This window comes from Hemitrygon akajei, chromosome 31 (assembly GCF_048418815.1).
Source record: "Hemitrygon akajei chromosome 31, sHemAka1.3, whole genome shotgun sequence".
NCBI lineage: Eukaryota > Metazoa > Chordata > Chondrichthyes > Myliobatiformes > Dasyatidae > Hemitrygon > Hemitrygon akajei.
The window spans coordinates 19890802-19918287 of NC_133154.1; the positions used below are offsets into that span (position 1 = coordinate 19890802).

The following is a 27486-nucleotide window of genomic DNA, read 5'->3' on the forward strand; positions in this document are numbered from 1 at the left end:
CAGGGAGGGATTTCTCAGGCTGGAGGGCTGCCAGATTGGCGGTGTGTTGGAAAAGGACAGAGAGAAACAGAGAGATAGGGAAGGAATATAGAGAACCCGGCACGGGCTTTGGAAAGAGAGGGAGGGAGAGAGAGTGAGCACAAGAGAGAGGGGGGTGGGGGAGAGAGAGAGAAAGCGAGAGAGAAGTTGCTAGCAGGTCACAGAGCGGAAAGAACAGACCCCTTCAGCTGATCACCATCAGGCTACAGCTGATCCAGAGCACAACTGAAAAATGGGACCTTGAAGAGGACACAGGAAGTGGCCATCCTTGTGCGACCTCCCTCCCTCGAACCCCGTGGGCTCCACAAAGAGTAAGTCCGGTTCCTTGTAGTGCATGTATTCTGTGCCGTCCTGTCACGATTGCTTGCTCCTGGCAGGCAGTTCAGCTGCCGGAGCACGGACCCCATGGAAGCGCTGTCCAGCCCCATACTGGGTGAGCGACGACAAGGCCAAACATAGAGCAACCCTGCTGATCACTGGGAGCCTGGCCCTGCACACGCTTAAGTGCATGTGTGTTCCCATTAGTAATGTAGGGAAGAGTCCAAAAAGGTGAGAAGAATGCGTTAATACCAAGGATGGAAAATTTGTATTTGTTTGGCTGTAGTCGTGTGTGGTTGAATAACAATTAAACTTGAACTTGAAATCTCTCAGAGGAAACACTTTACAGCAACAAAAATACAGTTGACGCAGAGCCACTGTGTTAGCATAGGAAACTACCGTGCGTAAAAAACTCCTACAAACAGTATGGTGACCAGAGCATCTGCTTTAGTGGTGGGGGGGGGGGGGGCAGAGTGATAATGACTCACTTTAGAATGAACACCCCTTACGTTATCACGGAGTTATGCTATTTTACCGAGTTACTGGACTTCTGTGCTGATACCTATAACGTTCAAACAGAGAAATGTGTTTGATTTAATGAAGTAACTTTGATAGTTTGGGAATAAACTAGTAAGAGGAGTTTTAGCTAAGTCTTTAAAATCAGTTGGTCCACAAATGGAGTGAACAGGAGTCTGGTCCGGTGAGCTTCCTGGTCAGTACAGAGTCCTGTGCTGTGGATTCAGAAATACTGTTGATATTTGCTAATAGAATGGCATTCTATTATATATAGAATAGAATATTATATAGAATAGAATTCCTTATCGAATCTGGCTGCCTTGTAACTGCAAGCTAACTAATATGATCGAGTTTAACTGCCCTCCGAGCGACATTCTCAAATCGGAGGAATACAGGGGTGTGTGATAAATCATCTTGTAAAAATTTGTATATAATTAATGTTTTTCTGGTGAATGCTGTTTATCTGATGCTCTGTGTCAGTGACGCAAGTAAGTTTTTCCTTGCACCTGTGCACATACACACATTGGCCACTTTAATTGGTACCTCTTTTACCTAATAAAATGGGCACTGGGTGTACGTTTGTGGGCTTCTGCCGCTCCAGTCCATCAACATCAAGGTTCGATGTGTTGTGCGTTCAGAGATGCGCTTCTGCACAGCACCGATGTAACCTGTGGTTATTTGAGTTACCTCCGCCTTCCTGTCAGATTGAAGCACTCCAGCCATTCTCCTCTGACCTCTCCCATTAACAAGGCATTTTCGCCATCCTCTGTAAGACCTAGAGGCTGTTGCGCGTGAAAAATGTCGGGCTCCATGGCGGTGTGGCATCAGTGCGATGCTGTTACAGCTTAGGGCGTTCCGGAGTTCAGTTCTGGCGCCATTCTGTAAGGAGTCTCTGTACGTCCTCACTGTGGAATCTGTGGGGTTTCCCCTGGTGCGCTGGTTTTGTCCCACAGTCCACGTTCTTACTGGATAGAATACAATGACCAATTAAGTTGTCCGGTGATAAGGTTAGGGTTAATCGGGGTTGTGGGGTTACTGGGGCAGGTTGGTAGAGCCTGTTCTGCACTGTATCACTAAATAAATAAATTCCCAGGAGATCAGCAGTTTCTGAGATACTCAAACCACCCCGTCTGGCACCAGCAATCATTCCACGGTCAAAGTCACTTCGATCACGTTTCTTCCCCATTCTGGTGTTTGGTCTGAACAACTGGGCCTCATGCTTTTATGCATCGAGTTGCTGCCACACGACTGGCTTATTAGATACCTGCATTAACGAGCCGGTGTACCTAATAAAGTGGCCTCTGAGTACACGTACCTCTGCCTCTGACTATGAACTGAACTTTGATTGTGAATGATAACTATTGTTCATTTCTCTGTGGGGAGTCACATCTTGGCAGTAAAAGTGTTGTTGATAGTGCAGCGTTCCTTCTGTGATCTTCTCAGGTTATTCTATCTGACTGACAGGTGAGGGTACTCCTTGTGGCTGCCTTTCAGAATACCAGATGCTGTGCTTCAGTGCAGAAGTCTGGTCCTCCATCCACTGAACGCACCTGTACGTACATGTGCAAATGACAGTAAACTCCTTTGACACTTTGAATTCTTTTTGAAGGAAGTCACCCCCTGAAGATAAACTCACTGGGTGGAATAGCCTGAATACAGTGAAGATTGGAAGACAAACAGGCTCAGGATGGCTCTTTAAAGAAAACTGGGGTGGGGGGGGGGGGGGTGTGGAATCACTGCTTCAGTTAGTCATGGGATGTTTTAAAAAAAGTTGCCAAAGTTGTCCTAATGAATGGTCTTGGCCCGAAACGTCATCTGTTTACCCTTTCCCATAGATGCTGCCTGGCCCGCTGAGTTTCTCCAGCATTATGTGTGCTGTGCGTTGCCAAAATTAACCTTACTTGCAGCTTGACCCCGCTCAGACGAGGCAGAGCGAACACGAGCTGGGCTGAAAAGCAAGCCATCCCACCTTCGCAGGGATGTGTGACGGAGAAGTATGCAGGGAATGTCATTTTCTTTCAGGGTCTGAATGCCCCTACAATTAGATTTATAGCCAGCTAGATATTATCAGGTAGTGTGGGCGAACCATTCGATGAAAGAGAGTTTGGAAGCCACTGCTTTAAAAGCTGCCTATCACCTTCCCCTGTTTGGTGTGGATGAATTAGCTGGCTTCCTTCATGGAAACATTTCGTTGTCACCCTGATCTAGCAATCTGATGGAGGTGGGTACAGATGCGACAAATCTCCACTTGGAAAAGAGACCCTGAGTACATGGGCCAGCAGGCTTCTCTAACACTGTTTCGGCCTGTCCATCCACACTTACAAGCAATGGCTTATTGCTTCAATATGCTCCATGTTTGCCCCTTGGCCACTAGCCACAAAGGGCCTCAGCAAGCATTAAAAATGATAGTCCAGGTTGCGAAAGCGGTGAATGGGACAGGCACAATATTGGGCATGGAGTATAAAATTAGGGAAGTCATGCTGAAACTCAAAAAGGTTTCAAAAGCTACATTTAATGTCAGAGAAATGTATACAATACACATCCTGAAATGCTTTTTCTTCACAACCATCCAGGAAAACAGAGGAGTGTCCCCAAAGAATGAATGAATAACACTTTGGGTTAGAACCCCAAAGTCCCCCTCCCCCCAGCTCCCCTCCCTCCCGCGTGTAAGCAGTAGCAAGCAACAATTCTCCCTTCCTCCCGCTGGCCAAAAAAAAGCACTGAAACCCGCCGCTGAGCACTCAAATGTGAGCAAGGCAACAGCAAAGACACAGACTTGTAGTTACCCCAAAGACTACATTGTTCACCCGGCATTCGACATACCATAGGCTCTCTCGTTCCCTAATAGTGGAGAAAGAGGTGTGTCCGTCTCACAGCGAGTGGGGAGACATAACGCTAGTTTACGACGTTAAAAGTCTGTTGCGCCGCTTTTTCCAACCTCTGTGCCCAAAGAACTCGGGTCTCTGGGCACACGGCCTTAGACCTTCCATCTCCCACGACACACCGGTCTTCTGCTCGGACGCCGATTTCCGATTGCCCCATCTTCCAGAGCCACAGAAACCCGGTCCTCCACAGACGAGCAGAGCTCTTAGGCCGAACAATGGCCAGTTACGAAACCCCGAGAGTGGGTCCCATTCCCGCAAAGAACCATAGTCAGCACGTAACTCCAGGTCAGGGTCTTCAAAACAACGCTGAAAGGGAATAAAAGAGATATTAAAGATGGAAATTAGAGATATTTCCGAAGATGCAAGCAAAGGAGTTGCCATTAATCTTATAACATAACATGACGTCAAAAACTTGGACAAACTTCTATAGATATGCAGGTGGAGAGTTTATTGATCGGCTACATCACAGCCTGGTATGGAAATGCCAACGCCTTTGAATGGAAAATCCTACAAAAGGTAGTGGATTCGGCCCAGTACATCATGGTTAAAGCCCTCCCAGCCACTGAGCGCGTCTACATGAAATGTTGTCGTAGGAAAGCAGCATCCATCATCAGAGATCCTCACCACCCAGACCACGCTCTTTTCTTACTGCTGCCATCAGGTAGATGGTACAAGAGCATCATCAGGAGTCAGACTCAGAGAGTACTACAACAGAGAAACAGGCCCTTCAGCCCATCTCGTCCTACCTAGACCCATCTACCTGCATCAGGACCATAGCCCTCTCACGCATGCACTTATCCAAACTTCTCTTAAATGTTGCAATCAAACCCACATTGACCACTTGTGCTGGCAGCTCCATCCACAGTTGCACTACCCTCTGAGTGAAGAAGATCCCCTCACCTTTCATCCTTAACCTATAACCTCTAGTTCTAGCCTCACCCAGCCTCAGTAGAAAAAGCCAGTTTACCCTATTTATGCCCTCATCATTTTGTATACCTCTATCAAATCTCCCCTCATTCTCCTACACTGGAGGGTATAAAGTCCTAACCTGTTTAACCTTTCTCTATAATTGCAAGCCCTAAAGTCTCGGCTACATCCTCGTAAATTTTCTCTGCACTCTTTCAATCCTATTGTGTTCAATTCCGGTTGCATATAATGGGAAGAGTGTGAAGTTATTAAAGAGTATTTATTGAGATACAGCACAGAACAGGCTCTTCCAGCCCGCCCAGCAGTCCCCCAATTTAGTCATAGCCTAATCACGGGATAATTTACAATGACCAACTAACCACCCACTAATGGAGAATACATCCTGACATGAAAGGGTATGTTACATCAGAGATGCCTTGAAGTGGACAACTGAGGGGAGATCTGGCCATATTAAATGAAGAGATATCTGGACACAAGGGATCACAGGAGATCTTCCCCTTTGGTGGATAGTTCAAGGGTTAGAGGTTACGGGTCTAAAATAAAGTGAAGAAAATTGATAATGATGGCAAAAATCTTTCTTTATGTTTGGTTGGAATATGGAACATAGCTCCTGCAGAAGTGGTTGTGGCCTCCAAAAGGGAATTGGATAAATTGAGGAATAACAGGCAAGGCCACAGGGAAAGTCAGGAAAGTTGCAGTCTAGTGAATGGTGACTAAGTAGTTCAACTTTACTTTAGTTGTCCTTGCGGTCGGTGAATTGTAGGAGAACCCTTGACAAAGGTGTCTCTCTCAGATTGAACAACGCTCTTCCATGATCCTCAGGCCAGAGGAATGTTCCCTTCAACATGGTAGACCAACTAAAATATTTGCATTTCTAAAAGCATCTTTCATTGTCACTGAAAACCCGAAGTATTTTTAAGCCCATGGAGACAGGAGATTCTGCATGTGCAGGAAATCCAGGGCAATGTAAACACAACGCTGGAGGAATTCAGCAAGTCAGGCAGCATCTATGGAGGGGAATAAACAGTCAATGTTTCTGGCCAAGACCCTTCATCGGGATTGGAAAGGATGGGGAGGGGGTGGGGAAAGGTCAGAATTGGGTGGAGGGGAGGGAAGGAATACAAACTGGCAGGTGAGAGGTGAAACCAGGTTAAAGGGAAGGTGGGTGGGGGGAGGGGAGATGAGAAGATGGAGGGGATGGGTGGAAAAGTTAAAGGGCTGAAGGAGGAAACTGATAAGAGAGGACAGTGGAACATGGAAGGAAGGGAAGGAGGAGGGGAACCAGAGAGAGGTAATGGGCAGGTGAGGAGACAAGAAGGAGCAAGACGGTAACTAGAATGGATAATGGAAGATGAGAGGCTGGGAGTGGGGAAGGGGAGAAATTACAGGAAGCTAGAGAAATCAAAGCCATGCCGTCGGGTTGGAGGCTACCCAGACAGAAAATGAGATGTTGTTCCTCCAACCTGAGAGAGTGCTCATTATTGTAGTTGGCTTCCATTTACAGGAATCAAGGTCATGGATTTACACAAGGCAAGGTCCACCCAAGGCAATGTGATAAAGACAAGATCATCCTGTCTTTAAGAGTGGCATTTGTTGTAGGCAAATGTTGGTGAGGGCACTGAGGAAGTTCAAATCCAAGTTTATTGTCATGGGCATACATACCCATGGAAAGTATGGCCTGAAAACGAGCTATTTGCAGCAGCAGCAGACATGAAAAACTTGTGTTCACATAAACTTAAATGAATATAGAAGCAGCAGTCCTCTTTGTAGCTGTCCCTGTGACCATTTGCTTCCATCCAAGCGTCACTGTAACAACATGCCCAGAAATCTGGGGCAGGAGGCCCAGTGATCCTTTCCCGATGGTCACGGCTGATCTTCCACCTCAGTGCGGCCTTCCTTCCCGTTTCCCACGTCCATGATTCCCATAATATCCAGAAAGGCAATATCTGGCTGAGCCTCCGTAATCCCACTGGAGAGAGAATTCCAAAGGTCCATCACACTCTGTGTGATGACATTTCTCCTCACCGCATTCCGAAATGGCCTCTCCGGTTTGAATATAGAGCAGTACAGCACAGGAACAGGCCCTTCAGCCCACAAGGTTGTGCCAAACTAGTAAAACTAGTAATCAAATGCCCAATTAATCCCTTCTGCCTACATAATGTCCATATCATTCCTGCATAATATTTGCCCATCTTGAATGCCTCTGTCAAATTTGCCTCCACCACCACCCCTGGCAGCACGTTCCAGGCTGGCACCACTCTCTCTGTGTAAAAGAATCATCACGCACGTACACCCCTCCTCTGCGTTTACCTCCTCTCATCTTAAATGCATGCCCCCTGGTGTTACACGTTTCAACCCTGAGAAAAAGATACTGGCTGCCTCCTCTCTCTACTAATCTCAACCTTATAAGCCTCCATCAGATGAACCTCTATTCTGATCTGAGCCAGAGGCGCCCCTTGTCCAGGGGAACTTCCACCTGCTTTGAATCTGTTGAACCCTTGAACAATTATGCCCATTTCAATGAGACCTTCTCTCATTGCCCAAAACCAGAGAATACAGTCTTTCTTCACATGGTAAACCCACCATCCCCAGGAACCTCTTTGCGCTGTTTTAATGTTCAGTAGTACTTGCACAAACAGCTGGGCCTGGATTACATGCTCCAGTCTCTGATATGAATTGAACATTGTCCCCAAATCAGACTAACGTCCTCCTGGGAGCTGAGGATTCACCTCACCTCGGGCTTTGGGGGGTGATTGGGGCAGACAACCCACTTGGCACTCTATATCCAGACCCCATGACTGGAGGTGGGAATGACGGGGGTGGGTGGGGGGAGGGTCCAGTCCCAATAGGCTGGATCCATTTCAATGTTCTATCAGACACCTTACCGGACGATGACCACCAGTTATAGAGCATAGAACTACACAGCACAGTACAGATCCCTGTTCACCTCATGTTAAAGGAGACTCTGATTTGTCTGACAAACACAGTTATTCATGATGACCGCCGACTCACAGGTGGTTTGGCTTAGTCCTGGGCCTCCTCAGATGGCCTGACATTAATTATGACCTGACATTCTGTAACAATATCTTTAATTCCATAAATTTTACCTGAGGGTTCTGAGAACTGTAACTATGTTTCACTGGACCAGCTATTAGCAACCCTGAGCAAGGCTCTGAGTTACTATTGATGGTGAGAGCGTAGATGTGGGAGAACCTGCAAGTATCTGGGGCTTCATCTGAATGACAGACTCCCTGTTACTATTGATGGTGAGATGTGGACGTGGCGAGGACCTACAAGTAGCCCAATACAGAGGCTGTGTACAAGAAGGGCCAGACATACCTCTGAGGAGACGGAAGTCCTTTGGAGTATGCAGACCTCACCTTCACATATTCTACCAGTCTGTGGTCTATGTGGTGGTGTGCTGGGGCAATGTCACCAACACGGGTGATGCCAACAGGCTCAATAAACTGATTAGAAAGGCTGGCTCTGTTATAGGAGTCAAATGGGACACACTGGAGGCTGTGGTAGAATAAAGGACCCTGTGGAAAATCCTGGCAATTCTGGACAATGTTTCTCACCCTCTGCATACCACCTTGGCTGAACAGAGGAGCACTTTTAGTAATAGACTAAGACAACTGTGCTGCTCCAAAGAGCGCGATATGAGGCCATTCCTACCTTCACCAATTAGGCTCTATAATGAGTCAACCTATAGCCAGCGGAAGTGATGACACCCTCCTAGACCGTTTGAGGTAACATTGTTTAATCTTTCTCACTTCTCTTCTAATATTTGTATACAGTATCTGTGCACTTGTAATGCTACTGTGACTGCCAGTTCCTTTGGGATCAACAAAGTATCCATCTATCTACATAAATGATACTGTGTCACTGTGTCCTGACGAAGGGTCTTGGCCTGAAACATCGACAGCGCTTCTCCCTATAGATGCTGCCTGGCCTGCTGTGTTCCACCAGCATTTTGTGTGTGTTGCTGTGTCACTGTGATGGTTAAGAATCACCTGTCCCAAGTCCTTGGCTGGTTTTGAACAGAGAGGCCCAGTAAGTATTTCAAGATCACTTAAGTACTTTGAATCATTCACGTCAGTGAGAATAAATTTGTTAATTTTGAATATTACATCAGAACAGAGCAGATGCTGTGCTGATGAGAAAATGCAGGAAGAATGGATTATGTTAAATGTTTGGACTTTGGAAGGACAAACCAAGGTAGAACATACAAAGTAAATGGCAGGACACTGAGAAGTACAGTAGAACAGAGGGATCTGGAAATACAGATACAAAATTCCCTAAAAGTGGCGTCACACGTAGAGAGGGTCGTAAAGAGAGCTTTCGGTACATTGGCTTTTATAAATCAAAGTATTGAGTATAAGAGTTGGAATGTTATGGTGAGGTTGTATAAGACATAGGTGAGGCCGAATTTAGAGTATTGTGTGCAGTTTTGGTCACCAAATTACAGGAAGGATATTAATAAGGTTGAAAGATTGCAGAGAAGGTTTACAAGGATGTTGCCAGGACTTGAGAAACTGAGTTACAGAGAAAGGTTGAATAGATTAGGACTTTAGAAGGATGAGGGGAGATTTGATGGAGGTGTATAAAATTATGATGGGTATAGATAGAGTGAATGCAAGCAGGCTTTTTCCACTGAGGCTAGGGGAGAAAAAAAACCAGAGGACATGGGTTAAGGGTGAAAAGGGAAAAGTTTAAAGGGAACATGGGGGTGGGGGGGCTTCTTCACACAGAGAGTGGTGGGAGAGTGGAATGAGCTGCCAGATGAAGTGGTAAATGCGGACTCACTTTTAACATTTATGAAAAACTTGGACAGGTACATGGATGAGAGGTGTATGGAGGGATATGGTCCAGGTGCAGGTCAGTGGGACTAGGCAGAAAAATGGTTCGGCACAGCCTAGAAGGGCCAAGAGGCCTGTTCCTGTGCTGTAGTATTCTATGGTTTGCTCACATGGTTATTTGCAGATAGTCATACAGCACTGCAGTATAGAATCAGGGCCTTCAGTTCAGCTGATCAGTGTTGAACTATTCTGCCTATTCGCATCGATGGACACGCGGACCATAGCTCCTCATATTCCTCCCATTCGAGTACTTATCCAAACCTCTCTTAAATGTTAAAATCAAACCCATCTCATCACTTCTGCTGAGAACCCGTTCCATGCTCTCACCACCCTCTGAGTGAAGATCCTCTTAATCACTTCACCTTTCACCCTTAACCCATGACCTCTAGTTCCACTGAGGTTGGGCGAGACTGGGAAAACCCTACTTGCATTTATCCTATCTATAACCCTCATTTGATGATTTCCTTCCGAGGAGCTCGATGGTGAAGCTCAAATCAAGAACTACACGAGTGGTTTTATTTCTCTTTTTATTTAGAGATACAGTGTGGTATGAGCCTTTCTGGCTCAATGAGTTGCACTGCCAATCAACCCCAATTTTAATTCCTAGCCTAATCACGGGACAATTTACAATGAACAATTAACCTACTAACCAGGACCTCTTTGGACTGTGCAAGGAAACCCGAGCACTCTAGAAAACCCACGTTCCTCGGGGAGGACGTGCAGACACTTTACAGATGATGTCGGGATTAAACTCCCAACTCTGATGCCCCTAGCTGTAATAGCATGGCGCTAACCGCTACGCTACCACGACGTCCACTGATTTAACGGTGTTTACTGAACATTTCCCAAAGCAGGGTCCCACATTGTCACTCTTACAAGTGGGCCCAGAGGACTAACAGGTTGGGGATTGTCCGTCAGGCAACCCGGCAGTGCAGCTCGTGATGCGGCTGAACTCGGGTGCTGTTTGCGTGGAGTTTGCACGTTCCCTCTGCTTTCCTCCCGCATCCCAGCGAACCCGTGGCTTGGTGAGGTAATTGGCCGCTGTGAATTGCTGGCAGATGGATCAGGGAAGGCTGATGGTAACAGATTATAACCGCTGCACAGGGTACTCTAGCAATAACCCTTTGGCGAGTCAGCTTTGCAACGTTCTCGTGAGCTTCAGTTTTGTGGTGAATTTAAACTTTGTGGTCTTTCTGATGTCTGTACTGTGTAATCTCATTTCTGCAGATCAAACCACCAGCTGCAGGGCTCTCTGCAGCAAGCACCACACTCCAAATGTCTTAGGGACAGTGTGGCCTGATTTGTACATGCAAATTTAACTCTCACCGAGTCCAGGAAAATTAAACTCAATTCATTATATAATCCTAGACCAAAATGTTTTAGGGTCATATACTTGTAGTGCATGAAGAACAGCCCTTCGGCCCATCTCACCCATGCTGACCAAGTTGCCTTCCTGCGCTATTCCCATTTGTCCATGATTGCGTGATGAGAGACCTTGATGAGGATAACTAGGACCCAAGTGCTGGAGTATCCGAGGCTAGGATCGAGACACGGTACGAGACTGACACAAGAACTGAGCACTAAACAAGACTGTAGGAGATAACCCAAGTTGAGCTTACGATTTGAACACTGAACCTCCCTTCAGGTAGTCCTTAAGAAACAAAAATCCTGATGCCAGAACTTGGCAGAGAATTAGCAGGGCTGCTCTGAATCATTAAAGGGGCTATGCCAGTTATCCATACTCTGGATAATTAGAGCGTTGGAATTGCGGAATGGGCGTGGTTGGGTGTGTATCATAACAGCTTGGTCAATATCCTTCTAAACATTTTCTATCTGTGTACCTGTGCAAATATTCTAACTATATACAATCTCCACCATTTCCTCTGGTCCTTACTCCTTTCTTTAAAAAAGTTGGAACTAGTATTAGTAACGGTCAATAATTTGTTAATATGTTAGCAATAGTGGATTTCTACAAAACCCATCCTGCCCACTCATGTCTTCACAGGAAAGAAATTCTCTCCAGCCCCACAGCAAAGCGGTAGAATCTGAAAAAGCCTTTGAGCCCTCACAGGGGAGGCAATCAACACCCCACCACCACTGACCCACTAACTGCCAACTTGGAGAGTGCTGCCTGTGTCCCGAAAGGGATTAAAGGTATAATAGAGAGAGCAAAGGAGGTGCCAGAGCACCTGGTTTGGTTTGCGGATCTTATTGCAGACTTAAGGCGAATGGAGCAGACTTAAGTTATGGCGAATGGAGTAGTAGACTCGATGGGCTGAATGGTCTAATTCTGCTCCTATGTCTCAAGGTCTTAAGTGTTGGTACTAATACTCCCAGCACAGAGTTCTGGATTTTTAATTCTTGGTCAAGTCCAGGTTACAGGAGAGGATCCCATTCTCACAACAGTATTTTTACCTTTTCTCACACCAGTGATCCCCTAGATGCTCTGTACACAGTTCATGTACTGCTATCTCACAGGGATTCACAGTGGGGCTGCTGAAACAACCTCACTTAAAGCCAGGTATCAGTTTATGGGGCATGACGTTGTCTGGTTTGATACTACCCAGAGATCATCACGCTGGGCGGACCTGGAGTGGAACCTCGTGGAGATTAATCAATGCTCACTTTGTCCACTGACAGACTATACAGTGGATCTCATTGTAGCAGTCTCAGAATCAGATTTAATATCACCAGCATACGTCCTGAAATTTGTGGCAGCAGTACATGATATTATAGAAAAAAACTGAATTAAAGTATAAATACGTATATCAAACAGTTAAATTAATTGTGGAAAAGCTGAAATAAAACCATAGTGAGGTAGTGTTCATGGGTTCTGTGCCAATTTAGAAATCTGATGGAAGAGGGGAAGAAGCTGTACTCACAACACGCTGGAGGAACTCAGCAGGTCGGGCAGCATCCATGGAAACGAGCAGTCAAAGTTTCAGGCCGAGACCCTTTGTCAGGACAGAAGCTGTTCCTGAATCACTGAGTGCATGCCTTCAGGCTTCTGTACCTCCTTCCTGATGGCAGCAGTGAGAAGAGAGCATGTCCTTTGTAGCTGGGGGGTGGGGGGCTGGAGTCCTTAATGGTAGACACCACCTTCCTCAGGACCTCTCCTTGAAGATGTCTTGGATACTACTGAGGCTGGTACCCATGATGGAGCGGACTAATTTTACAGCTTTCTGCAACTTATTTCGATCCTGTGCAGTAGCAGCCCCCCTCCCCATACCATAAGGTGATGCAGCCAGTCAAAATGGTCTTCATAGTACATCTGTAGAAATTTGAGTGTTTTCGGTGACGAGCAAGGTGGGCAATAGCTTGCTCTCCATAATCGCACTGCTGTTGCTGTTTTTGCAGCAGCAGTACTTTCTAATTACATAATAAAAATAAATATATAATTCTTATTGCAAGTTATAATTTTAATTATATATTAAATAAGTAGTGCAGAAAAGAGAGCAAATAAAAAAGTGAGGTAGTGTACAAGGAGTTATTGTCCTTTCAGAAATCTGATGGCAGAGGTTAAGAAGCTGTGCCTAAAACATGGTGTCTTCAGGCCCCTGCACCTTCTCCTTGATGGTAGCAATCAGAAGAGGGCATGTCCTGGGTGATGGGAGTCTTTAATGATGGATTCTGTCTTTAAAGGCAACACGTTTCGAAGGTGTCCTGGATGCTGGGGAGGTTAGTGCCCATGATGAAGCTGGCTGAGTTTGCAACGTTCTGAAACTTGTTCCGATCCTGTGCAGAGGCCCCTCCATATCAGACGGTGATGCAACCAGTTAGAATGCTCCCCATGGTACATCTGTAGAAATTTCCGAGAATTTTTGATGATGTACCAAATCTTTCTTTCTTTTTTTATTTCTGTCTTTCTGTAGTTGCACAGTTTGCTGTCTTTAGCACACTGGTTGAACGTCCAAATTGGCACGGTCTTTCAGTGTTTCTATTATTACTTTATTATCAATCTATTATGCCCACAAGAAAGTGAATCATAGGGATGTATATGGTGACGTTATGTACTGTAATAATACATTTACTTTGAGCTTTGAGACACTGAGCTGCATTAACAACTCTGCAGTTTCTCACACAAAGTGCTGGTGGAACACAGCAGGCCAGGCAGCATCTATAGGAACTAGTACGGTCAACGTTTCGGGCTGAGACTCTTCATCAGGACTAACTGAAAGAAGAGATAGCAAGAGATTTGAAAGCAGGAGGGGGAAATCCGAAATGATAGGAGACAGGAGGGGGAGGGATGAAGCCGAGAGCTGGAAAGGTGATTGGCAAAAGGGATACAGAGCTGGAGAAGGGGGAGGATTATGGGACGGGAGGCCTAGGGAGAAAGAAAGGGGGAGGGGAGCACCAGAGGGTGATGGAGAGCAGGCAAGGAGTGATAGTGAGAGGGGCAGAAAAAGAAAAAGGGGAATAATAAATAAATAAGGGATGGGGTAAGAAGGGGAGGAGGGGCATTAACAGAAGTTAGAGAAATCAATGTTCATGCCATCAGGTTGGAGGCTACCCAGCCAGTATACAAGGTGTTGCTCCTCCAACCTGAGTGTGGCTTCATCTTGACAGTAGAGAGGCCATGGATTGACATATCAGAATGGGACGTGGAATTAAAATGTGTGGCCACTGGGAGATCCTGCTTCCTCTGGTGGACAGAGCGTAGGTGTTCAGCGAAATGGTCCCCCAGTCTGCGTCGGGTCTCACCAATATATAGAAGGCTGCACCAGGAGCACCAGATGCAGTAGCTTCAGCGGCCTTCTGTATATTGGTGATATACATGAACAGCAGAGACCAATACAGTTTGGCACCAGCAGCATCTCAGGAGTTGCCAGTCAACGTTAAACTCAATGGCAAACTGCCCGAGCGACTCCAGCTCCGGATTCCTCCCCCCCCCCGGGGTTTTACTCCCGAAGTCACCTCCACAAGCGGGTGTAGCCACTAGCCAGCGGAGGTTTGAGATCAGTTCTCCTTATCCTAGTTGAGCTGCCAACCACAGCTGACCAAAGCAAATGGTGGAGCAGACTCAATGGGCTGAATGGCCTACTTCTGCTCTTATATCTTATGGTCTTTAATGTGCTGGTAACCCACCTTTGCCCCTCCTCCTGCCAACAGAAACGGTTCCACAGGGCTTAGTAGCTAAGCCACATGTGAAGGCCAGGGGCCGGACTTGGTTGCCAGAGGCGATTTGAATTGCACGCCATTGGGAGCGTTTAAGAGCGTGGGAGCTTGTCCCCACTACTTCCCCTAGCTATGACAAGTAAATTACAGAGGAGTCTGATAGAATAGAAGCAACTATGTAGAATTAATCACTGCAGATGAATAGTCAACATTCGTTAGTTCACCTTCCTGGAAGATGACAAATCTAACCCTTAAAAGGAAACTGAGTGACTGCAACACAATTTCCACATGTGACATTTGAGAAAGGTCATTTCCTAAGGAGGGAACTGTTGTGCAACTTGCGAGAAATGAGGCAGTGGGCCTGGGGAAACTGCTACTGCTGGGGTCTCACTGCAGCAGAGGGAGAATGACAGAACTCTTTAATGTTAACGAGATTGATGTTTGCAGAGTGCTGGCAAAATCAGCTTCACTCCGACAAGCCAAATCCAGCAGTTTGCTGCCACACTGCTGAAGGGGAGGGGGCTGAGTGGCGGGACAGTTCTTCATTTTGACGCTGGAGTTCTGAGGGATGTTCCCCCCACCCCACCACCACCCCCCTCCCCTCTGTCTAATTTTGCCCTCAATTCAGGTCAGCAAGTCACTCACTGGTAAGCAAGTCCAGACTGGCCTGACTCTGCGGGCATCGCTGGACATTCACATTCAGATCGGTGCGGGCCGATCTCCACCCAATCCAGCTCAGAGATGAAAATCGAAACAACCTCAGAGGCTGGAAATCTGGAATGAAGACAGAAAATTCTAGAAACCCCCAGCAGGTCAGGTAGCATCCGCGGGGAGATAAACGAGAGTTAGTGGTTTGCAGATGAGGCATCTTTGCTACAGGGATGTGTATGGGATCTAAAATCAGAATCAGGTTCAGTATTGCTGACACCCATCGTGAAATTTGTTGTTTTGTGGCAGCAGGACGATATACGACATTAAATATTCTACGTTACAATAAAAATTAAAATACACCTAGTGCAAAAGAAGACTAGTGAGATGGTGTTCACGAGTTCAGAAAGCTGATGGCGAAGGGTAAGAAGCTCTGCCTATAAAGTTCATCTTCCGACTCCTGTACTTCCTCCCTGATGTCGGTGCTGAGAAGAGGGCATGAGAGATTCTGCCCTGTGGAACTGGATTCAGCGGGTTCTGGGAGAAGATGGCTGAGCACAGGGCCATTTAGGGTAAATCCTGCACAAAGCTTTGCCTTTTGAATCTTCTGGCGACTCTCAGGCAAGATAGAAATTGGAAGTGCAAGGGATGGACAATGGCTAATTGGCACACTTATATTTCCATTTCCCCCCCACCTCACAGCACACAAGACCATTCAACCCATCATCTCTATGCTAGCTCACAGAACAGCCCATGTTCCATTTAACATGTTCTCCACATATTCCCATCAAACCAGGTCCATCATTTTACATGTTCATAGTGCATCTGGAAACCCACGTACACTTACCAGTCTACTGAGGGTTTGTGCAGGACATGTTTTTATTGACACAGAGAGTGGCAGGTGCCAGGAGCAGTGATGGAAACAGAGGAATTCAAGAGATTTTTCGGTAGGTACATGAATATGCAGGAAGTATTTGTTTTTAATGTAGAGATACAGTGGGGAATAGGCCCTTCCGGCTCAATGTGCTGCCCAGCAGCCCACCTACTTAACGCTAGCTTAACTGCAGGACCAGTTACAGTGACAATTTAACCTACTAACCATGTCTTTTGAAACTGAAGCACCCGGAGGAAACCCACACGGTCATAGGGAGAACGTACAAACTCCTTACAGACAGCAGTGGAATTCAAGTTCATGTTCAAGTTTAAGTAGAGCTGAACAAAACCATGTTCCTCTGGAGGTACACAGTGCCAACAGTCTTACACAGTACAAGACACCTACTGCATGCAAGAGAACAAACGTGTAAGATATTTAATTTAACTCCCAACTCTGACGACCGAGCTGTAATTGCCTCACAATAACCACTACACTACCATGCACCCAGAATACAGGGATATACTGTGGGTCATGTGCAGGCACAAGAGATTAATTTAATTTGGCATCATGGTCAGTACAGTATTGATATTGTGGACTGAAGGGCCTCTCCCTGTACTGTTCCATGCTCTCTGTTCTATTATACAACAAACAGAGATGTCTTCTGTCCTCTTCCTTTCAGACATGCCTCACTTCCTGGACTGGTTCGTTCCTGTCTACTTGATGATTTCCATCCTGATCCTGGTGGGGTTTGGCGCCTGCATTTACTACTTCGAGCCGGGCCTCCAGGAAGCCCACAAGTGGCGGACCCAGCGGCCCATCACGGAGAGGGAAGTTCGGAAGACCTTGATGATCCGAGACAACTTGGGCTTCAGGCCGCCTGAAGTCTGAGCCTCCCAGTGAGACCGCCACGTCCGCCCAACAGATAATCACCGCGTTCTCCACTGGCAGTGCACTTCATGGGTAAAGCAACCCCTAGACCTGTTAATCATAACCAAATTCTTTCAATTGTCCTTCTCGTCATCACATGGAGGTTACAATTCATTTTTATTTTGGGATCTAAAATTGACCTTAAAGTTGAAATTCAGGTGAATGGTATGATTGCCATAATAGCTAATGGTGCCATTACAGCAATATAGCATAATTATACATGTAGAAAAAAGCCCTAAACTCAAAAAGAGATTTTAAGCCTCTGATATAGATACCTATGGAGACCCTCACTATAGGGAGGTTATACTGTATTCACCTACTCTCCAAGGACTAGCTGACTTCCCTGCCTAGTCTCTGTGGTGAGGTCTAGTTGCCAATACCCACTGGTTGTGTGGTAGGTCCCCATCCCTACCAAGGAGGAGATACCTCCAGCTAACAAAGGAGTTTAAACACAGTTCATTTCATTTTTAATTGTACTCGTTTAAATTTAGACAAATAGTTATTTACACACATTTAAAACTTGCAGAGGATTTCTGATTTAATCAAGAATGTCTGAATTCCAAAAGATTTATAAACTGCAAAGGATTTCCAAGCACAGGTCCAATTGTTACAAACTAAAAGAACATACCAACGCAGAAACCAAAGGTTGAGGAATGAATTCCCATTCTTCTTTCTGTCACCTTGTCCTTCTGTCATTCCTAACAATCCCCAATACTTTCTAATATTTATACTGTTTTGATACTAGTTGACAGTTTTTGCACGTGATGGTTCTCAGATACCTTTGCTGGGATGAAGTAATTCACGTAGATAGTCTAAAAGCTTCTGGGGACAGAGATCCTAGTCACCTGCAATTACTGCTGTGAGGGCCGACTCTCTGAGTACACAAATATCCTAACTATCTATTGATCCTACTGCGACTATGCTTGATGTGCTAAGTGACAACATAATCCCAGTCTGGAACCTTCCTCATCCTATCACAGTGATGCAAAAAAAAAATTAGCTGTAGTTATCTGGTTTAATGTAGACCACTTAACATAACCCCATTGGCTTATATTTAGCTAGTGCAGACCGGAATGTCTTATGGTCACTTCATTTTGTAGATCATAACTCTTGAGTAGCCAATCACCTGCTGTGGACCAGTTTCCTGTGCTCTACAGACAGTGCCGTTTGTTTATAAAGCTGTCTTTTTAAACTTATTGCTTGCAATTTACATCAAGACTGAAGATTGGTTCTCGTTCACTCAACAGAAAGTTGGGCAAAGAATATTGGTTAGAAGTTTACGACCATAAGACGTTTGAGCAGAATTAGGTCATTTGACCCATCGAGTCTGCTCCGCCATTTGATCATGGCTTATCCGTTTCACTCTCAACCCCATTCTCCTGCTTTCTCCCCGTAACTTTTCAAACATCTATCAACCTCCAGTTTAAATACACTCAATGACCCAGCTTTCAAAGCCAGCTGTGGCAATGAATTCCACAGATTCATCATCCTCTGGCTAAAGAAATACCTCCGTTCTATATTGACGTCCCACCGTTCTGAGGTCCTAGACTTCCCCGCTATAGGAAGCATCCACTCTCACTAGGCCTTTCAACATTTGATAGGCTCCAATGAGATCCTTTTAACTTTGACATAAACAATGCTAACCCTTTGGGAAGGGTCACACTGCCGGGTGAGAAAGATGAGGTTGGCAACAAGCTTCTCAATCCCTAGAAAGTAAATTTCCATCACAAAAACGTAGGTAGTTTTACTAGCAAATAACTTTACTCCTGTGGCTCATTATCATCATTCAGAGAGGAACCAGCCCAGTCAATGATGGACTCCACAAGAATTACTCTCACCTTTAAATTCACTAAGGTCTATAAGTGGCATAGCAAACACTGCACTGGGACCTGGCTCCTCCATCAATCAAGCAGCAGTGATGGATCAAGAGTAGCTAGAGAGAAAGTCCTGGCATTTGGAATTTTATTTGGCAGATGACACAAACCACTGGGCCAAATTATGCCAGATTTGGCAGGTGTGGTAGGCAGTTTCCCTAGGCAGCTGCCGGTGCACCGATGCAGAGGCTGAGCCAGCCGACTGGTGTGATGGGCCTTTGGCCCTCTGTGCCAATTGGTCTTCAGCTGAAACGCCACCCTGAGATTTCACCCCACCATTCTGTGAGAACCTCAGGGGGGTCCAACTGGTAAAGGCTAGGATGGGCGGACATTCTTAAATATCATTGATAGTGACAAAAAAATTTTAAAAAATTTTAAACTTTCAAACTTTTTGAATAAGACATAACACATTAAGAAATTATTAAAACAATTTTAAAAAAGTGAGAAGTTACCTTGTGCTGCAGCCCCTGTCGAGTGCTGAGGGTTCTGGGCTCTGCCTTTGAACCATATGGAGCCCAGTGGTGAAGAAAGGAATGGATGATAGGCATCTGTCACAAGGCATGGAGGTCTGGATAAATTCAGACCGTACTGACCAGGCAGCAGCTGAGCCCACGCTGTTCTGTTTGGAAACAACACTGTGCCACCTCATTTTGCCCATTAACACAGGCAGTCATTATGTGATGTTTCTTAGATAAGTTTTTATCCTATGAAACTTTTTTTTTTATAAAGCTGATAAGTTAAAAATTGGGAGTGCGGGGATGGGTTTCTGAAGTTAGCTAACAGAAATGATTACAGCACTCACAAGGAAATCTGCAGATGCTGGAAATTCAAACAACAACACAGCAGGTGGAACACAGCAGGCCAGGCAGCATCTATAGGGAGAAGCGCTGTCGACGTTTCGGGCCGAGACCCTTCGTCAGGACTGCTTACAGAAAGATTACAGCACTGTTGGATTAAGGAAACTAGGTCCCTGTTCAGAATCTCCTGTCTGGTTTTCATGAACAAGGCAAGAAATCGATTCCAACTTCTGAAAACCAAAGCAACTGCAGATGCTGGAAATCTAAAATTAAAAACAGAAAATGCTGGAAACACTCAGAACAGAGCGAGAAGAGAAATAGGGTTAAATTTTCAGGTCAAAGAATTCTCGTCAACAGTCAGAATGAGGCAATAGAAGGGTGTTAAAATGCAGAGAAGGTGGGATAGGAGTTTGACTGATGGGGTGAAAATGAGGTAATCAAGGTTACCTACTCAGTGAGTGAAGGGAGCAGTTGCAAAGTGAGAACAGAGGCAATGGAATGTGGGGGTTGCAAACTGTTGAGCAGGAAGGCATGCCCGGTAGGTCAGACTGGGAATGTCCTCCACTCCCCGAGGAAAACAGAAAGAAAAATTCTCCAAGCATCACAATTTTGTCCTGATGGCGATGTTTATGAGATCCCAAGCGTGATACCATCTGGAACTTTGTTCCTGGTAAGACCACCCAAGGCAGTAAGGTCAAGGAGGAGGCACCAGACAAAGAGCATCCAACCAGGACCTCAACGGTGGAGCTGGCGCAAGGTGATGACTCATCACAATGGCAGTAAAGAGTCCCCGGCCATCTTGCATTCCATCCTACTGGACTCTGACCCTGATTGTCAAAGACCACGTGGTGGCTGCCGTGTATCAGACTCCCCATATTAAACAAAGTCATGCAGAGGCATTCACCATGAAGGAAATAATTCCTTAGGAGAAATTTATACTCAATTCGAGTAATCGCCTTACTATTGCTACAAAAATAAGAATACAAACAAGTTGAGCCCATATAACAGGTTGAGAAATCAAGTTCACACATATCATTAGAGTCAGGAAGGTTGCTACGTTTCCTGTTCCACACCAGTCAGCTGGTCGGCACAGGCCTTCTGTACTCAGCCAGGTAGTCCATCCAGACTGGATGTTTTCCTTGGATTCACTCTCTTGAAGGCAGCCTGCATGTCATCTTCGGATACTGAGACCAAAGGATCATCAGGAGACATGGGGTGTGCAATGGTCCCTCCCTGTTCTGGGCATCAACGCGAGCATTGAAAACATCGGGCTCATCTGGAAGCGAAGCTCTGCTGTCCCCTATGTCGCAAGATTTAACTTAGTAGGAGGTGATGGCATTCAAACGCCGCCGCAGCTTTCAAGCATCCCTCGTTGATTCCAGTCTAGTCCAGAATCTCCACTTCGCCCAAGAGATGGCTTTCCGGAGATCATACCTGCACCTCTTGTAGCGTTCTTGATCTCCAGGCTTGAATAACTCTGATCTGGATCTCAGCAAATTCCAGATTTCATGGCTCATCCAGGGCTTCTGATTGGGGTAGACTCTGAACAATTTTGTGGGGACACACTCATTCACAGCTGTTTAACAAAATCTGAACAACCCTGGTGTAGTCATTCAGGTCCTCAGATCAGTTCCTGAGCACAGTCCAGCTGACTGACTCAAGGCAATCCTGTACCTGTTCCTCTGCCTTAGTGTCTTGGTCTCTGAAGCCTTGTTCTGTTGACTCTGTATGCAGGTAGCAGGAGTACAGCTAAATGATCTGACTTGCCAAAATGCGGCCTCAGGAAGGAACGATTGGCATTCATATCGTAGTGTAGCACAGTGAGGTAGATTATGAGGTCAAGAGTCCATCTTATCATACTAAGGACTATTCAGTATCTTAAAACAGTGGGATAGAAGCTGTTCTTGAGCCAAGTGATATGTTAATTCCTCAGTGTTTCAAAAACCTGAAAGAACTGGGCAATTAACCCTGCCAGGACATACAGCACTGTGTAAAAGTCTTAGGTACGGCTAGGTTTTTTTTATGTATTAAAAAAAAAGCAAGCAAGACAGCCAAAGTCTACAGAAGAACCCTGTCAGATTCCTCAAGGTGTTTGGAACAACTGACCAGCTATTTTTTTTATATAAATAAAACTGCACGACAGTGTAGCTGAGAGAACTGATGCAGTTTTAAAGGCAAAGGGTGGTCACGCCAAAAATTGATTTGATTAAGTCTTTTTTTACTGCCTGCTGCTCTTAATAGTAGTTTTTGATATTTAGAAACTTTTCATTTCATAGCTCTTGAAAGCATCTTGGCTTTACAGATTTTTTTTTAAACATGTTCCTCAGACTTTTGCTGAAGATGACGTGTGGCATGCTTGCCTTCATCAGTGAAGGCTCTGAGTACACTGGATGGCTTGTCACGATACAGCTGTACTAACCATTGGTGAGACTGCTCCTGGGGTTTTGAGCAGATCTCTGGATCTGCATGAGCTGATTACACTAGAGAGGATGCAAAAATGATTCGCAGGAACATTGCCTGGACTGAAGAGCATGAATTATTGGACAGATTGAGATAGTTTTCCCTGGAGTAAAGGAAGCTGAGCGGTGATCTTAAAGATTTATAAAATTATGAGAGCCGTAGGAAAATAGATATTCACTGTCTAATTCCCAGGGTAGAGAGTCTAAAATTAGAGGCATGGGTTTAAATGAGGGGGAAATAACCCCCCCACACACACACACACGATGGTGGGTATATACAGTGCTGTGCAAAAATCTTGAGCACATATATGAAGCTAGGGTGCCCAAGACGTTTACACAGTACTGTACATGTCAGGTGACAAAGGAGGAGTGTCAGGGCCAGGGAGTGGCACGGGTGCAGACGCATCCAGCCCTGAAACACCGGGCAAGGTCATCTGATTCCAATCAACTGGTTTATTGATCATTACAAAATGTCTTTCTGGTGCTTCCCACCCCCTCCCCTCTCTCTCTCTTCCCCTTTCCCCAACCATGTTTCCCCTCCTCCTGCTCCCTTCCCACTCTCAGTCCACAATAGAGACCAATATCAAAATCAGGTTTATCATCAGTTACGTCATAAAATTTGTTTTTTTTTGCGACAGCCACAGTGCAGTACATAAAATTAAGGTTTTCACTGTGCAAAAGTCTTAGGCACCCTAGCTATATACTGTACATGTCTAAGAGTGTCACACAGTAGCAACAGAATTAGGCCATTTGGCCCATCAGGTGTGCTCCACCAGTGAAGATAGGGTTTTCATGGGCTGAATAGACAAATGGTTGTGTGATACCGAAAGCAGAATTGGACCCCGTGGAAGAGAAAAAGTCTAAAAGAATGTCATCTCTTATTTTGCAGAAATAATTTTCAGAAAATACAGGGATAAGGAGAAAGCTCCGGTAGAATATAATATCCTGCAATAAGGGAGGTAACAATCCTGTAGAATACTTTGACTCTTGGGAGTGGAGGATGCTATCACGTATTTGCTGCACAAATCACTCTCTCACCTAGAGGGGGTCAGTTGTGCTGTGAGGATTACATTCCTTGACTTCTCTAGTGCCTTTAACACCATCCAGCCCAAGATCTTAAGGCACAAACTAACGGAGATGGGAGTAGACTCTCACATGGTGGATTGGATAGTGGACTACTTGACAGATAGACCTCAGTATGTGCGGTTGGGAGACTGTAGGTCTGACACGGTGGTCAGCAGCACAGGGGCGCCGCAGGGAACCGTACTCTCTCCGGTCCTGTTCACCCTGTACACATCAGACTTCCAATATAACTCGGAGTCCTGCCATGTGCAGCAGTTCGCTGATGACACGGCCATAGTGGGGTGTGTCAGGAATGGACAGGAGGAGGAGTATAGGAAACTGATACAGGACTTTGTGATATGGTGCAACTCAAACTACCTGCGTCTCAATATCACCAAGACCAAGGAGATGGTGGTGGACTTTAGGAGATCTAGGCCTCATATGGAGCCAGTGATCATTAATGGAGAATGTGTGGAGCAGGTTAAGACCTACAAGTATCTGGGAGTACAGTTAGACGAGAAGCTAGACTGGACTGCCAACACAGATGCCTTGTGCAGGAAAGCACAGAGTCGACTGTACTTCCTAAGAAGGTTGGCGTCATTCAATGTCTGTAGTGAGATGCTGAAGATGTTCTATAGGTCAGTTGTGGAGAGCGCCCTCTTCTTTGTGGTGGCGTGTTGGGGAGGAAGCATTAAGAAGAGGGACGCCTCACGTCTTAATAAGCTGGTAAGGAAGGCGGGCTCTGTCGTGGGCAAAGTACTGGAGAGTTTAACATCGGTAGCTGAGCGAAGGGCGCTGAGTAGGCTACGGTCAATTATGGATAACTCTGAACATCCTCTACATAGCACCATCCAGAGACAGAGAAGCAGTTTCAGCGACAGGTTACTATCGATGCAATGCTCCTCAGACAGGATGAAGAGGTCAATACTCCCCAATGCCATTAGGCTATACAATTCTACCGCCAGGACTTAAGAACTTTTTAAAAGCTATTATTAATGCTTTTTGAGATAGTGATTTAGATGCATATCATATTTTTACTGAGTTAAGTATAGTATGTAATTAGTTTTGCTACAACAAGTGTATGGGACATTGGAAAAAAGTTGAATTTCCCCATGGGGATGAATAAAGTATCTATCTATCTATCTAAGTTTAACAGGGTAGCTAGTGGTTAGCACAATGCTTTACAGTACAGCCGACAAGGGTTCAGTTCCCACTGCTGTCTGCAAGGAGTTTGTATATTCTCACCGTGACTGCGCGGGTTTCCTCCGGGTCTCCGGTAGGTTGATTGGTCATTCTAAACTGTCCTGTGATCAGGCCAGGGTTAAATCGGGGAATTGCTCAGTGGCACGGCTCGGAGGGCTGGAAGGGCCTAATCCGCACTGTATCTCAATAAATAAATTAATTAACAAAAATCCGATTTTGAGTCGTAAGGGGTGATCGATCTGAAGGACTTTTTTCTGAAAAAATTAAAATTAAAAGAACTCTTAGTGTTCCCATATTTTTAAGCACACAGTCTTAAATCAATTTGCTGTTCATTAACGGACTTGGCAGACGATTCGACACTAAAGTAGGAATAGAGTACATATGACTTCATTGTGGAAGTGGGGGTGGGGGAGGCTCAATGTGATTGCATTTATGAAGCAGAGGTGGATTGTACACAGTATTTGTGAATGGAATTAGCTCAAGTTCTTTTTGGCGGAGAACGGGCTGATATCTTGATGAATATATAACTTGAAAAGCCTTTTATCTCCATTACCCTTCCAGTGTCTACTGAAGTTCAAACTGGGCTCAGACTCCGGAGGATCACATTCTGTGCTGCACCCACCTAGAGTCTGATAACAGACTATTACAGGCCCCTCAGCCCGCAATGTTGTCCAGACCATGTAACCTACTCTAGAGACTGCCTAGAATTGCCCTACCGCATAGCCCTTTATATTTCTAAGCTCCATGTACCTATCTAAAAGTCTCTTAAAAGACCCTATTGTATCCGCCTCCACCACCTTCGCTGGCAGTGCATTCCACACGAGTTCACGCAGAGCATGGCTCTCCTACAGACTCCATTAATAAATCCTCTGAATGTCTAGCAGCTAATGGCATTGCTTTTAACAGCTCAGCCTCTCTACAAATATCGATAGGAATAATTCAAAGGAGGTCAACTCCATTCAGCCTGAGATTGCTGTGGTTAAAAGCTGTCTCGCGCACGGCGGGTGAGTGCTGCACTGAACAAAAAAATCCTTGCTTTAATGCTGTTTACCATGAGGTTATAATGAACTGAGAGAATCTTCGGCCACATCGTCATTGTGGGATTTGTGCTGATATTCTGATGGTGGGGAATCCTTCCTTTCATCATTCAGTGGCCCTGCTACAAAATACTAACCCTCACATAGACTGGGGGGTGGGGGGGGCGCTTTGTCGAGCACTTTCGCTTTTCTGCCACAAGCAGATCTCTCAGAGACCAACCATTTTAATTCCAGTCCTAATGCGGCCTCCTCTGCTGCCACAGTCAGACCACTCTCAGATTGGAGGAGCAACACCTCATATTCCACACCCACAAAATGCTGGTGGAACGCAGCAGGCCAGGCAGCATCTACAGGAAGAGAAGCACTGTCGACGTTTCGGGCATCTGGGTAGCCGCCAAACTGATGGCACAACCATCAATTCCTTTAACATCCGGTAATATTTGCCCCCCTTCCAGGTCCCCTCTTACCTCTTCTCTTCCCCTTGCCCTTTCTCCCATAGACCACTTACCTCTCCTATCAGAATCCCTCTTCTTTAGTCCTTTACCCTTCCCACCTCAACCGCTCCCCCCACCTGGCTTCACCCGTCACCTTCTAACTTGTATTCCTCCCCTCCCCCATTATTCTGGCTTCCTTCCCCTTCCTTTTCAGTCCTGAAGAACAGTCTCAGCCTGAAACATCGGCTGTTCATTCCTCTCCATAGATGCTGCCTGACCCGCTGAGCTCCTCCGGCATTTTGTGCACGTTGCTCTTCATTTCCAGCACCTGCAAGAACCTCTCGTGTTTACAAAATGCCTGTTTTCAAAGTGAATCCAGATTTACTTGATACCAATTCCACTGACTTCGTTTTGCAGGTCCGAGTAAGTGATCCGGATCTATCGTGGATTCCTCTCGGTTTAAATACTTCTACCCGGACGCCGAATTCCACTGCCCATGAACTTTGCGGAGCTTCCCGACGCTTAGTCTGGACCCCATAACCCTCACCGTTTGAGGTCCACTGCAAGACACCAACCGGTGCTCATCAATCGTACGAGTTTGCTTGCATAAAATTAACTGAAGTAGCCGTGTTACAAATATATAAATGAACCTAGAATGCTTTTGGTCGTCTTTGGAATGTAATGAAATAACTTTCCTTACTTGGAAGCCATATTGACCACTGATGGCGGGCAATGGTTTGTAAAGCTTAATTAGGTCGAAACCTGCCGTTCTACCAAATGATCTATACTCAGTCAATCCGCGTTGTGTGTACGACAATCCCCCGATAAGGTTCCTGCCACAGATCTATTTGTGAAAGTAGAATAACCCCGACCATTTAGATATTGACAGCCCAATTGTACCCCTATTAGAGAATCCAAACCAAACCTATTCATTCTGACAATTGCAGTCCAGTATTCACCCCTGTATATAATCCAAGCTCCAATCAAACCATTCGTACCCTTCCTGTATATAATGCAGACTCAGATCAAACCATTCACTGTAATCCAATCAATTCATCCGGTTGAAAAATCACAATTGCCATCCACACGAGGTTAAATCAGCGGGATCAAAAGGTTAAGAGAATAACGATATTTAACTAGTTCTGCGCTCAGTTGCATCGTTCAGTGAATTCAACTCAATCAAGCCTCTCAGACCGGATCCACCATCCACTCAACCCCATTGGGGCTGATGTATTTTACCACCCTAAGCTTTAATACCCTGGCAAGTGCAATATTGAATCCACATCATCTGTCTATGCAGTAGTAAACGCCCAAATGTGTAAAAGATTCACTCAGTCTGAGTTGATTCATAAACTGTGAGAAGATATCTTTATGTTTGCAAACGTAACCTGTCTACAGGTTGTCAGGCAGCATTTGAGCATGTCTTAAAATAAAAAAAATATCGTAGTCAACTGATTTGTCTTTCGTTCTAATTCTTTAAAAGCACGAAGTGGTCAATACTTTGTAGAAGGT

The 27486-nt window shown here is 45.5% G+C and overlaps 1 protein-coding gene across 1 annotated transcript; it reads left to right on the forward strand.

Annotated features, from left to right (window-relative positions):
• LOC140719450 (small integral membrane protein 45) lies at positions 1-27415 on the forward strand. The gene is made up of 3 exons (XM_073034127.1): positions 1-350; positions 16861-17141; positions 26392-27415. Exon 2 carries the CDS (start codon positions 16863-16865, stop codon positions 17067-17069), a length of 207 nt encoding a protein of 68 aa, XP_072890228.1. The 5' UTR covers positions 1-350; positions 16861-16862; the 3' UTR covers positions 17070-17141; positions 26392-27415.
• Positions 27416-27486: the final 71 nt, after the last annotated feature.

Excerpts from the sequence above, each read along its gene's own strand:
- LOC140719450 (XM_073034127.1), top strand. The coding sequence starts at position 16,863 with ATGCCTCACTTCCTGGACTGGTTCGTTCCTGTCTACTTGATGATTTCC.